The sequence below is a fragment of the Eucyclogobius newberryi genome, unplaced genomic scaffold, assembly GCF_026437365.1.
Source record: "Eucyclogobius newberryi isolate DKJ021-1_F unplaced genomic scaffold, fEucNew1.0.hap1 SCAF_18, whole genome shotgun sequence".
In the NCBI taxonomy this organism is placed as follows: Eukaryota; Metazoa; Chordata; class Actinopteri; order Gobiiformes; family Gobiidae; genus Eucyclogobius; species Eucyclogobius newberryi.
In genome coordinates, this window is record NW_027315812.1 from 14,553,858 (window position 1) to 14,570,890 (window position 17,033).

Below are 17,033 nucleotides of genomic sequence, written 5' to 3' on the forward strand. Positions count from 1 at the left end.
GTGTGTGTGTGTGTGTGTGTGTTATAATGACATGGGTGTTTGAGGGTTTAGCCTTATGGTTTATTGGTCATAACAATAATTATGCGATCACTGTCAGATTATCTTCGTTATAAAAAACATCTTTCATAAACATTTTACTGAGAAAGAATAAATTAGCCGTTTCCCCGAGACGCTCATGTCCCGTTTGACCTTAAAAATATGAGCAAAGTGCAGATTCATTATCAGACCTGCATGTGCCTTATCTAAATTTCCGCACAAGAAATATGGTGACGAGCTAGTTTGAATGGATATAATTAAAAGCAATATAAGGCATGCTGCTTCCTGTGTTTCAACACTATTTATATAACCCACTCTCTGTCTTCTCCTTTACGTTAATAATAATGTCATAGTTAGGCTCTTTTCTGAGGTTGTCCTAGTGAATATTGTATACGCAACAATATTGTGCTGGGTTTGTACTGTATTGACTCATATTTGGGTTGAGTACTTATTTCTGTGACTCTGTGGTATTATTATTTTCTACTCTTACATTTCTAAACCGTATCGAAGTGAATACTGCGTTATTTGTCTCTTTTTAAACCTGATTTGTGTTGACGATCTGTTTCAGACTCACAACAGAGAAGGTCTGTTTGTTATGGCTTTAATCTATTTTAGGAGTTGTTTTATTGGATGTTTGCAGTTGAAGGATGGTTTGTGTATTCTTGTGTTTGTTTTAGAGATTGTAAATATACTAAATATAATATAATTTAATAGAATAGAATAGCCTGATTGAATTCCTGTCTCATCGTAACCATTCTCACCAAACATGTCTTTACAACATTTACACTGGTTTTACAGGTTTGCGTGGACAGGATCAGACCAAAGTTATCATTCATACGATTTGGCAAATAGTCTGTATATTAAATAAAAGTAGTATAAGTAAATATAAATATAAAAAATATATATATATCGGTTGGTTTATTGCATCGAGAAACCTGTAAAAACACTGTGAGCAGGCTTGTATGTCCACAAACCTCTTACTTTGCCTGTTAGAGCTGTTTCTGATTGTTTCCATGGCAATAATATTCCACAGTATGGCATAAAACTTATTTGTCTTCGTGACGCCATCTCCAGAAAGTTACATTCTGTTGATTTGATTTGACTATGCGACTTTTCCTTGTACTAGAGTAATGTTTGACCAGGTGTCTGTACTTTTACTTTAGTAATGAAATGCAGCGTTTTGATCATATCTGGAAATTGGCCTATCAATATCATCGACAGCTTTTGAGGTCAACAACAGCAATTTAAAGTCCAGGCTTGTTATCTTAGGCATATGAGATACGCATGCAGCACACATAAGATAATCTCAGACTTGACAGACTGGTCCTTCGGTGCTGGGGCTTGTACTATTGTATAAACGCTCCCCCTGTATTAAAGCAGGGGGAGCGTTTCAGGCTTCTCGCCAAGAAACAGTACCGGGTGATAACGGACCATTGTAAAACACTTAAAGGTCAGCGTGTTCCTGATATGACATTCCCTTTAACTGTAAGCAAGGATGAGTGACTAAATCAAATAGACAAAAACAGCTGGTCGGTCGATTCCAGTGCTGCTTGACCACAGATGGTTGCTTAATAAACTGACCGCATATGGCTTCAGTAGCTCTGCAGACTGAAGAAAATATATTGAAAATCAATGTTTTAAAACCAAAATGTATGGTTTTAGGGTTGTGTGAAATCTGCCCACACAATCCTAGTCTATGCATGGAGCTGGGACTGAGCAGGGGAATGAAGCCAACTTTGTGGGTGTTAAAATGGACTTGACTTTATCATGGACGTCACAAATATACCAAAATGTGAATCTTTACCCCTTTCTATTTTTAAACTGGTCATTCAGTCTCTCCTCCTTTCTCATCTAAACTATTGCTCTGTAATCTGGTTGAGTGCACCCAAAAAAGATATTATAAAACTACGTCTAATCCAGAACAGAGCAGCTCGCCTTGCATTGGGATGTCCATTTAGGACCGGGTAAGGGTCATGCACGAGAGGCTTTCCTGGATTACTGTTGAGGACAGATTAGCCTGTTGATTTATTTTCTTTGGTAAAAATGTGTATACTTTTCAAAAGCCGCTGAGTGTTTGCACAGCTTCTGCCCTTTAGTGAACAGCATGGCTTTATCCTTCCACCACCGAGGACTAGGTTATGTGCAGATAAAGTGCTGTAGTTCTGGAAAAAAACAGGCCAAAAAGCGGTGTTTCAAGAGGATGATCCAGACACATATTCCAAATAGTATATAATATTATTAGGTAATGTCGTCCAGGTTGTGCTATAATGCAATTCCATTGATGTATTGATATATTTTTGCTAAATGTTTTATGATATTGTTTACTTTTACAGGACTGTGTTTTGTAGAAAGGTTTGATAATGAAATGGTTTGATTGTAAAATGCATGTTTACTTTGACCCGAGGGAGGATAGTCTTTACTTGAGTAAAAACTGATCAGGTTTAAATAAATAGTTTAGGGACAAAAAAAGGCACAGAAAAGGCACAGTGATAACACGTGTGAATATAATATATTCAGGTGTGGGCCAACATGGCACATGGACCGAGCGCAACTTTTCTCAGAATTAAGACAATATGCTGAGGAGATTCCTTGAGGATGGCCATTAGCTCTTACACACAGATAAGATAATAAAGTATGTTTCCAGCCCTCAGGCTTTAAAGGGAGTGGTTTCACTGCCTTGTCACTCACTGTTTATCCAGACTCCAGTGACGACCCACAGTCAGCAGCATGAGCGGGGATTTCTCCACAAACGCCACGGAGAGTCCGGAGGCCTGCAGGGCAGAAGTCACAGGTAAGAGACACACTCAAGCTCCAACAGCTTTTACAATCACAGTCAAATGAAACTTGAAATCTTTCTGTGACTCAGGGAGCATTCCTGGCTGGCTCCAGGGGACACTGCTGCGCAATGGCCCCGGCATTTTCTCCGTGGGAGACACGAGCTACGAGCACTGGTTTGACGGGATGGCCCTCATGACCAGCTTCACCTTCAGTGACGGTACTTTGTTCAGGGATTTAGACAAGATATTAGAGACAAGGTTAATGTCATTGATTTAATCCAACTCAATTTTGCAGGTGAAGTGACCCACAGAAGCAAATTTCTCAGAAGTGACACTTACAAAGCGAACATGACTGCAAACAGAATAGTAGTGTCTGAAATGGGAACTATGGCTTATCCAGACCCCAGCAAAAACTTCATTTTCAAGTGAGTATGCGATTTACAATGTGGAATGCACACATTTTCTTACTCTCATGTATTCATGCTGTGGTAATATTTTTCTCAGAGCAATCACTTTTCTCAACCACACTGTGCCTGACTTCACTGACAATGGTGCAAGCAATTTTATCAAGTATGGAGATGAATACTTTGCTACCTCCGAAACCAATTACATTAGAAAGATTGACCCTGTTACTCTTGAAACCCAGGACAAGGTAATGCATGCATTTTCTTTTTGATCGATAATACATTGAAAATATATACATGTTACTTACTGTTGGATCACATTTTTTCAACAGGTGGATTACTTAAAATACCTGCCCGTCAATTTAGCTTCATCCCATCCACACTATGACAAAGAGGGCAACACGTATAACATGGGCACGTGCATAGCAGAGAAGGGCAAGACCAAGTATGTGGTGTTCAAAGTCCCAGCTCTTCCTGATAAAGGTACAGTATCTTATCCAGCGTTTCTCTGCATTTCAACTATGGTCCTTGTCTTTTGAATAAATCAATACGATGAACACTTTCAAAAATAAACACATGGTATTATACATATCTCTGCACTAAACATTGCCATTTATTTCTAATTGACATACTGTAATTTAATTGTAGATGCAATCAAGAAGGCTGTGGTCGTCTGCACAGTCCCCTGTCGATCCCTCCTCACTCCAAGCTACTACCACAGCTTTGGCATGACAGACAACTACTTTATTTTCATCGAACAGCCTTTCAAACTAGACATCCTCAAGATGGCCACTGCCTACATGAGGGGAGTCAACTGGGCAAGCTGCCTAAAGTTTTGCCCTGAAGAAAATGTGAGTTACTGCTGCACCGTTGTGACCGTTGTGTTCTTGTCAAACAAGGTTCAGCTGTTGAATTTTGTGTTTGTTTCTGTTTTCAACAGACTCTGATCCATGTAATTGACAGAAAAACTGGTAAAGAGATTGAAACAAAATATTACACCGGAACAATGGTAGTCTATCATCACGTGAGTGCTTTTGAGGAAGATGGACACATCGTCATTGATGTGATTGCATACAAAGATAACAGCCTTTACAACATGTTCTACCTGAGCAAGCTCAAGCAGGATCCTGGCCCTCATGACGACAGCTATGTCAGACCAAAATACAAGAGATTTGTACTTCCTGTCAAATCAGACAAGGTCTATATCAAATGAGTAGTCCTCTATGATGGAACTATTTCTTTTTAACATTGTGGATTGTCCCATACAGGGTGTAGCCATCGGAGAGGATATGGTGGAACTAAAATATACAACAGCCAGTGCTGTAAAAGAAAAAGAGGGTAAATTCCTGTGTCAGGCAGAGGTGCTTTGTGAAGGTAAGTGCTCGCAAACGAATGCAGGAGCAGTTCATCATGGCTTTCTGTTCATGAATACTACATGTTTCATACAGGCTTTGAACTACCAAGAATCAATTACAACCTCAATGGCAAGAAATTCCGTTATGTCTATGGCAGCATCGTGGATAATTCTGCAGTGTCAAAACAGGTAAGTTATTGCTGTTGATTCAAATGTGCAAATAAAGTTCTCTGCAAGTTTTGATCAGTGGTGGGCAATATTGACAGATTTAAGTACTGACATTTTAATATATACTCCTTTTTATTTGAAAGATATAGAAAATATTTGTTTTATTTAGTTTTTAATCAGCTTTTTTGCCGCCTTTTTGATCCGCATTTCAAATTTTGCACATATATCAAAAACAATAATTGCGTTTTGATGTAACCACCTTTTTAACTGGATACATAGATGGATGTGACTCAAGTTAAGATCTCAGTGAAAATATTGATCGTTTCTTGATCTTTTCCTGTCGTCTAGCTTGAAATTGTGACTCTGACACTAGTAGTACAAATGCTAAACTAGGTATTCATGTGTTTGCATTTTGCAGATTGGGAAGTTTGACACAGAAACCAAGGAGATGGTTTATTGGAATGAAGGGAACTGCTTTCCCTCAGAGCCTATTTTTATCCCCAGACCAAACGCAGAGACAGAAGATGATGGTGAGGCAACATGCACACGTAATACAAACATAGACCTATTTATCCCTGATGCAGCTTATTTTCTCACAACCTCTACTTATGTTCCCTTTACAGGAGTTGTTTTAGTATCAGTCACCAACTCGAACCCCGGCCAGTCCTGTTTCATTGCAGTTCTAGACGGAAAATCATTTAAAGAAGTTGCACGAGCCTATGTGAAAGGTCAGCTGTACAGAGACGTGCACGGCTTTTTTATCACTAAACATTAGAAGGCTAAGATAGTGGGATGCAATGGTGATGCGATGGTATATTATTTGTTATTGTTTTACTTGTACATACTCCTGTTAAATGTGTTGTCTATATTGTTTCACTGAAATTACTTGCAATGTAAATTTGGCTTATGTTTTTCATGTTTTAACACTGAAGGGGTCAGTACGACCACTAGATGGCGACAAACTCAATTGAATCAGTTGATACATTATTTATTCAATAAATATATTTCAGTCACTTAAGACTCTACTTTAATTCCATGTTTCCTTTGCAGTAATGTGATATAATGAACAATACAATTTCAAACATTGTATTAATATAATGGTAAAGAATACTCATATTTATCAAACACATACAAAATGTAAAGTGTGACATCTGATCGTCTACAACACACTTGAGTTTCACTATAAAACATATTTAAAATGAGAGCGCACACTTGCAGGGATATGCAGAGCCACAACTCACATGCACAGTATATAAACACACGTTGTAGATATTGACTTGTACAAATGTGCAAAAAGACATTTATTCTACCATAATTTCAGAGCAATTCAGACCCATTGACTCTACAAAAGACGTCAATAAAAATGTGTGTTGGTGACACACGTCATGTCGTGTAGTGTGGTCTGCTAAGAAAATATATTCAGGAATCATCTAGTATTTGGTATGCACAGGTGGAATTACTAAAATTGTTTAATAATATAAAAATATGTATGTGGAATTGAAGCTGCTTTTTCTGCTGATACATAATCATTAAAAAGGTTTAAAATGTTTTATTTTCTATACACAATGTATAGTTGTCAATTGTAATATTGTGACCAGTGTGTGAAATGTTCCTTTCATCCATTGACACACTTTTAAAGTGCACATAAAAAACACTCTCTCCTACAATATAATTACTCATTTAAACGTGTCTAAAAACCCTGTAATATTTTTGTTTTTTCATCTTCACTGATGGTTTTAGTCAGTGACATCAAAATGTCCCCACCAATCATCCAATCACATTCAAGCATGTTCATGTTGGTGACAAAGACACTAACAGATTTTAGAGGACGCTGGGGCACACCTAAGTGAAGTGGGGATATCACGCTGGTTTCCATAGTGACGAGTTGGTGATGACTGGAGGGAGGAGTGCAGGATTTTGAGTGTTTTTTAAGTCATTTGAAGAGGTCCAGCAGAGGCTAACATCTGTTTGGTGGCTTCTGTTAGCTGCCCTCGCCTTTACTTTCCTCTTCTTTAGATGGAGAATCCTTGGAGCTTTCGATGTCTTCTTCCTCAACTGCTGACACAAAAAAAGAACGTGGGTAATTTTAATGCATGATACACACTGAGCGACTAATATGCAAAGTGAGGTTTGTACGTTTGCTTTTTCTTTTTAACGGCCCTCGAACAATACTATGTCTCCTCTTGTGCAGTGTCAGATGCCCTTCCTAGTGGCCTTTCATTTCCTTCCCTTGAAACTGGTCCAAAGAATACAATTAGTTGTGCTGTATTGCAAACTAAATAGAACTACAGTGTGTCACCATTATTCAACAACATAAATGTACATTATAATAATATGTGTGCTGGCCTGAGAGGAATGAAAGGCATATAAATACCGATACCAAAATCCTTTTAACAGTCTCTGCCAAGTAGCCCCATAGATGAGCCAGAAAAGGGAGTAATACATATTTTAGAAGCTTCACTAGAGTTATTTATAGGTGAGAATATGACTGGGCCTCACCTGATTTGTTAATGTCGAGCTGTGCAAGGCTTTGAGACAAGTCAGTGGCTCCTTCCCCTGATGCTGTTTCAATTTCATGGACGGCATTTCTACGGCCGGACCGTCGAGAGGCCAAGAAGCCCTCATAGGAGCCCTGCACATCCGTCATCGCAAAGACATCTCAGCAGAGAAAAGCCTGGCCAAAGCACACCAAATATTATACTATTTTATTCCCATTAAGAAAAAAAAGTGCTTCATCTGATAGACCCTTCAGCATCAATATTAAAATCAGAACCGGACGCAACATTTTTCATTGTGGCCCAGTTCAGTCTTGTTCACGTCCATGTTCACACCCGGTTGAGTGCAGATAATCTTTATTTTCTTGCTGTTTTAGCTTTGGCTTGTGTTGGATCAGGTCCTTCTCTATTCCCAGGTTCTACAGACCTGGTTTAGTCTTGATTTTAATTAACACTTTTATTTAGGGCTGGGTGATATGACACAATATTAATCTTTTTTTCTCCTTATATTGAGCAATAACATTGTATTTTCAACTATCAAAATGGCGTTCAATATTTCTTTCCTGGACATACAGACTTTTAATTATAGAACATTTAGTCACTCTGCTATAAACCGCATGCTTTTGCTGATTGGCTCAGTTGATACATTCACATTTATTAAGGTCTGTATGTCCGTGACCTCTAGGGCAAGTATAGCCTTGCACACATAACTCAAAACCTAATCCTAAATTAATCTTTTTAATCTTCTCCACCTGCAACGACAATGTGCAAGCTCGAGGGGAAGGATAAATTATGGTTTTCACAAAATGTTGCAGCACAAAGCAGAGCGCAGTGTAAGAGGCTACAATTAGAGAGCACAAGAGAAGAGCACAGCGTTTAAATATGTCCCCTGGGAGGAGACACAAAGGGAGCTGGCAGAGATTTAGCCATGTGTTGACATTCTCCTGCCCTGTACCAACCTGCAGCAATAGCTCTTCTTCTTGCACTTAAAGGGTGCTTGCACTTACTGTCTGATCTTGCTTTTACTCCTATATTCCAACGCTGACCTTCCATTTGATATTATTTCAAGAGCAGGGAAAGCTGTAATCGACCAGATCTATTTTTGGACATGGCTTCGGTCATGATCTGATCATGCTTCCACTCAGCTGTCATATTCGAAATGGTGTGAAAATGAGCATGACCTAACTAATGCTCCACATGTAATATGTGACATGGGAATACAAGACGGCTGTGGGGAAAATAATAGATTTATTTTGTTCTGTTGTTATGTGTGGCTCATTTAGGCCAATAAAGGCTTTTATAGAGGAGGAAGTTCCCAACGTTGGACCTGTGCTCGGATTTCCCCACAACACAAATGATCAGGCCAATAATATGATTAAATGTGATATATGACATTATTATTTGCAGTATCAGCAGTAGCAGCAGTAGTAGTAGTAGTAGTAGTAGTAGTAGAACTACAGTGTTTCCCACTGATAGAGGAAACACATTTTTGCTTAAATAAAATATAAGTTATACTTTATGCTTGTAGTAGGCTATTGTCATAAACAACTAACATATTTATTCTATAATCAGCTTTTGCAATTAGCAGAGGCAATAAGTGACATATTATTCATAAATTGTATTCAATAAAATTATAGAACATATACGTGTGTGCCACCATAGTAGTCGCAGCATCACTAGCAGTAGTAGTAGTAGTAGTAGTAGTAGTAGTAGTAGTAGTAGTAGTAGTAGTAGTAGTAGTAGGAGTAGTAGGAGTAGTAGTAGGAAAATAAAATTCACAAATTCTGCCTGCAACAGTAAATATATTCAATAAACACAGTACAGTAGACTAACATTTCAATAATATATAAAGATAAGTAGACATTTTTGTAGCCTGTTTTCTCAGTTTCTGAAATCAAATAAAGTGGTATCCCACCTTTAGGAGTAAACAAGATCCGAAATGCTCAATCACATCCGCTTGAATGCCGCCTGCTTTTATCCACTGCCTGACACACAAAAGGATGACACTCCAAGAAGCAAGGGTGAAGTGAACTATACACGCAGCACAAGAGTTCCGGAAGGTTTTTTCAAAACAAGATCAATTAGGCAAATGGTTCTACTACTCATGTTGCAAAAGGACTACGCAATTGCGCAGTTGGCCTTTTAAGATAATCATGGGAAATCTGCAGGCCTATGCATTGTTTAGAGAGAGGGAGAGAGGGAGAGGAAAGAGTTGAAGAAGAGAACAGTGATCTTTTTGTGAGACAGCACCATGAGGAACACCGAGCTCATTATTCAGTCAACGGTCTGTGGTTGAATTGCTTCATTCAAAAACACACGGGTTCAATATGGCCAACAACTTCAGAGAAGGTCAGAAAATAATCGCCACAGAGAAAGAAAACTGATGAATAAGACTGAAATTTTGATTTATATGAATTAACAATTACCTATAAATAGTAGGAGTCTGCAAAAATTTATATAGGTACCACCCTCAACCCCCCTTCTGTCAAAAGCACGTGACTACGCCAAGAACGGAAGAATAACCAATCAGGTAAAGGGATGTTCCGACGTGAAGGAGCGTCAGTTGCCATAGTAGCCAAAGAACAATTACAACAAAATGATAGACATGATACACAAATGATCTTATGATATACAATCCATACAAAAAACGTTATAAAGTAGAAAGCATTTACTAAGATGGATAAATAAATGTAGCTAGTGTTATTTACGTCAATGGTTAGATTTGCTAAACCGGAAGTAAGACAAGTATACAATCCTATCTCGGTGTTCGCCCCATGGTTCGCCCCCGGTGCTTCAGACAACAGATAACTAGTGGTGGGCAAAGTGAAGCCCCCTGAAACAGCAAAGCATTTGAACCTAACACTTCTCCAGAGGGACATCTAGTGGTACGTTTTAGTACTACTCACAATGGTTCGAATCCCATAACTTTAAAATAACTAAAGTTCTGTGTGTTATAGATACAACTGTTTCTATAATAATACGAATATAAAATAATATGTTTGATAAAGCATTTCAAATTGACCTACATTTTCCTTCTGTGGAGGGACGCAGTCTATTTTATTCAATTAATTTGTGCTTTTATGCTTTTACATTGGAAAAAGCAGGACACAAAACCTTGCTGTGTCTAGAAGTCAGCTCTGGTAGTGTGAGAAAGTGGTACAAACTCGAGAGAATGTGACTATGAGTGGTCAGTAGCAGCTCTCTTTCTCTCTTTCTCTCACTTTCTCTCACTTTCTCTCACTTTCTTTCTCTTTCTCTTTTCATAGAGTCATAGGTTTAAGACAGACTGTTCTGAGGTTCGTTTAAAGCCCTCCATGACCCCCTACCGATATTATAATAAATGCAGTGACACAAACAATAATAGATCCATCGGAGGAACCGCCTGAGTCACGTGACCAGCTTCATGACCTACCTCAGTCACGTGATCCGCGCTTTGATGTGCGTCGATGCGCATGCGCTTTGGAGCTTCAAAACGACCCAAAACGCCTCTTTTCGACACGACCATCACCACGAATCACCAAGAATGGACACTTTTGATGGTAGAAATGTATTCGTAATATATTCGTTTTTGCTCTTGTTAGGTGTTAGAGCCATGGCTTAATTTTGCGGTCGGATTGCGGCGCTTTTTCCCCCCTCCTTTTTGTCTGTGACCTCTTTTTGTTTGTGATTTAGTTAGCGCGCTAGGCAACTGGGCTAAAGAACTGTTCCTCTCTGGATCTAGTTCTGGTTCTGGTTCTGGTTCTGGGTGTGATGATTACCTACAGTTGTTAGCAGTAGTAGCTTGTGCATTTCACTTGCATGTGATTTTAAAATTGAACTCAAAACTACACCAGAAATGTATGACCCACACAGCCAATTTCAGATATACCCTTCCTGCATTTATTTATGTGTGCCAGATGTTATCATACAATCCCACTCATCACATTGCCATCCAATGTAGAATTCATATTTTCAATAATAATCAATGCATATAGTCTAAATCGACTTGTTCATTTTGCAGATGGAGACATTCTTCCAGCTCAGGACCTGGTTCAGTGCAACATTTGTAGTAGAAGTTTTTTGCCTAAAGTTCTGGTAAATTAAAATATCACATATCATCATAACAGTGCTTTGCGACATATTGTAAACATTGCACGTTGTAAATCATCTTAATCTGCTGCTCTATGCTGTTATTATGTGCTATTCCACCATTCCCTTTTTGTTCTACTGTGAAATATTTACAGTTTTTTTTCCATAGGCTAAACATGTCAAAATCTGTCAAAAAACAGCTGCAAAACGGAGGAAGGTTTTTGACTCGAGCAGACAGAGAGCTGAAGGCACAGACATTTCCACACTCAAACCCATCAAACCAAAGGTAAGCCCAAAGCAGGGGCTCTCGATCAGCTGAAGACTCCTTACTGCGCACAGAACAAAGTATAGATCTAGTAATAGAAGCGTTGCACTTAAAAACAACATGAAACGACATCGTCATCCATCAAGTGATTGATCCGGTGTTGTAAATGAACCCTTTGTTGACAAGTAATGTTAGCGCTTTAAGAGGGCATTTTCAGTGTCCCAGTATTTTATGTTTGCAACTATTTTGAATATAAAACATGTTTAATTGTATTTCAGTCACAAAGTTCATCTTCTTCTGTGAAAGTAAGTTATTCTGTTAATTGTGTTAATAAAACATGCTTAGTTACTAACAATCTCTTTCATGTTGGTCCATGGAACATTTAAACAATTGAAAATAACCAAAGTTTTCTTGAACATATACTGCTTATTTCAGTTTTACATGTAAACTGTCCCTTCGTAGCTTGTACTAAATGATCCACATAGTTCTTTGTGTGGAGGAACAAGAGAATCGGCTGCTGCTGAGCCTGAAACCAGAGTATAAGCGGAAACTAGACCGAAGCAGCTCATCTTTCAGAAGTCACTGCTCTCAAATCAGTGATCCAATTCTGTCGGTTGTCATTAAGTTATAGGCTAGTCCCAGAAGAGAAACACCAGGAGTAAAACTGTAAAATAGAAAATAAAAATGATGTTTTCAGTGCATAGGCTGAACCGTTCTGTACATTTCCAGGCAGAGCCACCTAAAAAGCCCAGCAACTGGCGCAAGAAACATGAGGACTTCATCGCTGCCATCAGGTCGGCTCGGTCTGTTTCTCAAGGCTTAAAAGATGGTGACCCTTTGCCCCCTCCTCCACCTCCAAGTTATGACCCTGGTAAAAAGCATGATCTTAATGTGTGATGCCAGAAATACCGACATTTATGCTAAAAATGTATGTATGAATATCGCGTCTCTTAATGATTTTAACTGTAGATTACATCCAGTGCCCTCACTGTCAGCGGCGGTTCAATGAAAGTGCAGCCGACAGGCACATGAAGTTTTGTCAGGAGCAGGCGGCCCGGATGGGTAATAAAAAAGAAGTCAAGAAACCCCAGACTCGACCACAGCCACAGGTAATGGCAACCCAGCAACACAACAACAAACACAGCTGAAATATCTCTTATGTACGGTAATTTCAATGACCCCACTCCACAACTGAAGTCCCCAGTGGATGAATAAGGTTCATTAAAGTAGTGTAAGAAAGACCCGGTATTGGATTTAGCATTGTCATCATTATTGAAGAGAAGGCAAGTTTATTTGTAGAGCACATTTCATACACAAGGCAAATCACAAGAAATTACAGAAATCACAAAACAGTTGGCAGGAGGCCGGTCCATGTTTAGTCCTGACTCTAGCACCAGCAGGAGGCCGGTCCATGTTTAGTCCTGACTCTGGCACCAGCAGGAGACCGGTCCATGTTTAGTCCTGACTCTGGCACCAGCAGGAGACCGGTCCATGTTTAGTCCTGACTCTGGCACCAGCAGGAGGCAGGTCCATGTTTAGTCCTGACTCTGGCACCAGCAGGAGGCAGGTCCATGTTTAGTCCTGACTCTGGCACCAGCAGGAGGCAGGTCCATGTTTAGTCCTGACTCTGGCACCAGCAGGAGGCCGGTCCATGTTTAGTCCTGACTCTGGCACCAGCAGGAGGCAGGTCCATGTTTAGTCCTGACTCTGGCACCAGCAGGAGGCAGGTCCATGTTTAGTCCTGACTCTGGGCACCAGCAGGAGGCAGGTCCATGTTTAGTCCTGACTCTGGGCACCAGCAGGAGGCCGGTCCATGTTTAGTCCTGACTCTGGCACCAGCAGGAGGCAGGTCCATGTTTAGTCCTGACTCTGGCACCAGCAGGAGGCCGGCCCATGTTTAGTCCTGACTCTGGCACTAGCAGGAGGCAGGTCCATGTTTAGTCCTGACTCTGGCACCAGCAGGAGGCCGGTCCATGTTTAGTCCTGACTCTGGCACCAGCAGGAGGCAGGTCCATGTTTAGTCCTGACTCTGGCACCAGCAGGAGGCTGGCACCAGCAGGAGGCCGGCCCATGTTTAGTCCTGACTCTGGCACCAGCAGGAGGCCGGTCCATGTTTAGTCCTGACTCTGGCACCAGCAGGAGACCGGTCCATGTTTAGTCCCGACTCTGGCACCAGCAGGAGGCCGGTCCATGTTTAGTCCTGACTCTGGCACCAGCAGGAGGCAGGTCCATGTTTAGTCCTGACTCTGGCACCAGCAGGAGACCGGCCCATGTTTAGTCCTGACTCTGGCACCAGCAGGAGGCAGGTCCATGTTTAGTCCTGACTCTGGGCACCAGCAGGAGGCCGGTCCATGTTTAGTCCTGACTCTGGCACCAGCAGGAGGCAGGTCCATGTTTAGTCCTGACTCTGGCACCAGCAGGAGGCCGGTCCATGTTTAGTCCTGACTCTGGCACCAGCAGGAGACTGGTCCATGTTTAGTCCTGACTCTGGGCACCAGCAGGAGGCCGGTCCATGTTTAGTCCTGACTCTGGCACCAGCAGGAGGCCGGTCCATGTTTACTCCTGACTCTGGCACCAGCAGGAGGCCGGTCCATGTTTACTCCTGACTCTGGCACCAGCAGGAGGCCGGTCCATGTTTAGTCCCGACTCTGGCACCAGCAGGAGGCCGGTCCATGTTTAGTCCTGACTGTGGCACCAGCAGGAGGCCGGTCCATGTTTAGTCCTGACTCTTACACCAGCAGGAGGCCGGTCCATGTTTAGTCCTGACTCTTACACCAGCAGGAGGCCGGTCCATGTTTAGTCCTGACTCTTACACCAGCAGGAGGCCGGTCCATGTTTAGTCCTGACTCTTGCACCAGCAGGAGGGCGGTCCCTGAGGTCCTCAGAGTCCGAGATGGTTCATATGGCACTAACATGTCAGAGATGTACTTTGGTGCTAGGCCATGGAGAGACTTGTACACAAGCAGAGCTGCTTTAAAGTCTCTTCTCTGAGCCACAGGAGCCAGTGCAGAGACCTGAGAACAGGACTAATGTGATGGTACTTCCTGGTTCTGGTCAGGACCTGAGCAGCAGAAATTGCTTTACATGTGAGCACTCTTGTTTTATTTAGCAAAAATCACTTACTCCTGTGAAAAAGAGCACGGCGTCTCCTGTATCTACCATTCCCTCGGCCTTCTCTCGTTTACCTCAGAGGGCAGGCTCGGGCCAGTCCGCAGGTGAGGCCCTATGAAAATTATACATAAGTTTTCTTTTCTTTTATTTTGTGAAATTTGTTCAGAGATTGTGTTTCTTTTTTCAGCGACTTTGGGTAAGACGTCTTTAACTGGAACAGTGAGAAGCAGTTCGTCCGGTCTCACAAGCCCACCGTCCGGGTCGGTGCAAAGTCGCTTACTATTTGAAATAAAACTAGCTTTTCTATGAATAGATGTTTTAATTTGATGTATTATCTTATTTCAGTGTGGGCATGAGGCCGAGAGTCGCAGGCTCTGGCTATGGCTCTGTAAGAAATGCACCCGGAGCTGGCATCAACAAGAAGAAAGTGGACTCTTGTATATCCAGGCAAGAACCAAACAAAAAGCATGCCAACTCCAATATGTAGGCTGACCTCTAGTGGACTATTTTGGAACTTGCAATTCTACCTCTTGTTGACAGTCAGTGTGTTTACATGCAAACGAAGAAAACAATTTTTATAACATTCGGTTTGGACGTCTTGTCCAAGTAAATGTGCAGACGAGAGTCGAATTCCTGACAAGAACGTGTCTTCCTCCTAACACTAGGTGGCGATATGCATCGTTTCAGCGAACTAATGTGCAGATAAAGTGCCCTGGTGTTCATGGTGATTTTGAGAGGCAGACAAGAATCCTTGTAAGCGACCGGGTTCCTTGTGTGGTTTTGTTCCGGGGTCATACGTCAGCGTGGGCCGTGGAGCATGCGCACAAGCCTTGTCTAGTTTCAGTGCGATTACACAACCGCATAATCTGAGCGTCTCAGAGATTTTGAACGCCGATTTCTATCGGAGTAAGGTGTTTACATGCACACGAAGATGTCAAATTGTATCGCATTAAAGCAACAATTCAGTAACATGTAAACCCACTGATTGACTAAGTTTCCTTTTTTAATTTCAGGAATGAGGTCAATGGTGGTAACAATGTTGGAAATGGAGAAAAGAGCAAGTTCTGTCACGATTGTGGAACTAAGTATCCGGTCGAATCTGCCAAATTCTGCTGTGAGTGTGGGGTCCGGAGGATGTGCATCTGATGGAGTCACTCACATGTCAAGTACAGTGGAGTGGGATTGCTTTGGCCCATTTTAGGAATACAACAGGTCTGTGGCAACATAGACAAAATCTGAGAATCTCGTTATTGTCTTGCAAAGACAAAGTATGCTAAACTGCTATTAAAGTGCTGCATCATTTTAAAATAAATACATCTACTACAGTGTATTTTAACGCTTTATCCCAAAGGTATCATTAGCAAGCTTTTTGGTTATTTGTAAATTTAATAAATGCTTATAATTGGCACCAGACACATGCGTAAACACTAGAGCTCAGCCACCACCCCAACATGTGCTACACTATAAACATTGCTGTGAGATTAGATTACACAGATTAAATACAGTATAAACAGATTAAGTATACAACATGTTTTAGAGGTTGTCCCTGTAATCAGTCTTTTGTAAGAGCTACCGGTATTCACGTAACACAAAATGTGGTACCACAATTGGTTCAAGGGACTGTTTAACAAGATGCATGATTAGATCATGATTTTTTTTTGTTAAATTTACACTCATTCCTGAAGTCCCTGCTTTCTCCTCAATACAGATTGGTATTCCTAAGAAGTGCAATATAGTTAACTACTGACGATGTGTTTTTGTTCTGGGAAATCTTCCCTCAAAGGTCACTTTAATGTTGAGGCTCGTCCCTTCACTACAAACATGTTTTTATAATGTAACATTTTTATACTGATTTTCCTATTGTTATTATTTATTGTCTTATTCCATTTCAAATCGTAACTGCATCTGGTTTAGACACAGCAGATTAAATTGTGATTTGATCAGATTTTGTATAAAGCCCAAAAATACAGTGTCCATTAGCAGTATCTGTGCAATCTGTGTTGTGTATCAACGCTTGAACATATTTAAATTGATCTGACTTTGCTTTGTTTGTTCTATGTTTTCCAATGTTTTAGGCATGTCATATCATGCCTGTGTTGTAATCTGATGCTGGCCCTTTACACACATAATATGTGATCAAATATCAGACCAATCTTTGTATTCCACTTGCATTGTGGCTCTGTGGGAGCTTAGCAGGTATATGATGATTCAGAAAGTTGGAAGAAAAATAAAAATCTGTTCATTAACACACTGCATTGAAGTATGTCAAAACATGTCCATGATTTCCTGAATGTTTGCATTAATGCACCATGCTACATGTAATGCCACATATCCAATACCAATAAACTTCTGACC

The 17,033-nt window shown here is 40.8% G+C and overlaps 2 protein-coding genes and 1 long non-coding RNA gene across 3 annotated transcripts; 2 read left to right on the plus strand and 1 right to left on the minus strand.

Moving 5' to 3' along the window:
- The first annotated feature begins 2,693 nt into the window (after positions 1-2,693).
- bco1 (beta-carotene oxygenase 1) lies at positions 2,694-5,523 on the plus strand. The gene is made up of 11 exons (XM_072450617.1): positions 2,694-2,827; positions 2,903-3,031; positions 3,109-3,238; positions 3,318-3,465; positions 3,550-3,700; positions 3,866-4,068; positions 4,158-4,415; positions 4,486-4,591; positions 4,666-4,760; positions 5,158-5,269; positions 5,363-5,523. Exons 1-11 carry the CDS (start codon positions 2,764-2,766, stop codon positions 5,512-5,514), a joined length of 1,548 nt encoding a protein of 515 aa, XP_072306718.1. The 5' UTR covers positions 2,694-2,763; the 3' UTR covers positions 5,515-5,523.
- A 188-nt stretch (positions 5,524-5,711) lies between these two features.
- LOC140364475 (uncharacterized) lies at positions 5,712-9,220 on the minus strand. The gene is made up of 3 exons (XR_011927706.1): positions 9,150-9,220; positions 7,239-7,413; positions 5,712-6,794 (listed from the first exon to the last, which is right to left on the minus strand). It is a non-coding gene; the product is annotated as an uncharacterized lncRNA (long non-coding RNA).
- A 1,522-nt stretch (positions 9,221-10,742) lies between these two features.
- On the plus strand, positions 10,743-16,363 carry zc2hc1a (zinc finger, C2HC-type containing 1A). The gene is made up of 10 exons (XM_072450618.1): positions 10,743-10,773; positions 11,235-11,308; positions 11,472-11,588; positions 11,846-11,872; positions 12,297-12,438; positions 12,537-12,676; positions 14,677-14,782; positions 14,866-14,938; positions 15,024-15,161; positions 15,692-16,363. The coding sequence occupies exons 1-10, from the start codon at positions 10,758-10,760 to the stop codon at positions 15,822-15,824; spliced, it is 966 nt and encodes a 321-aa protein (XP_072306719.1). The 5' UTR covers positions 10,743-10,757; the 3' UTR covers positions 15,825-16,363.
- The last annotated feature ends 670 nt before the right edge of the window (positions 16,364-17,033 follow it).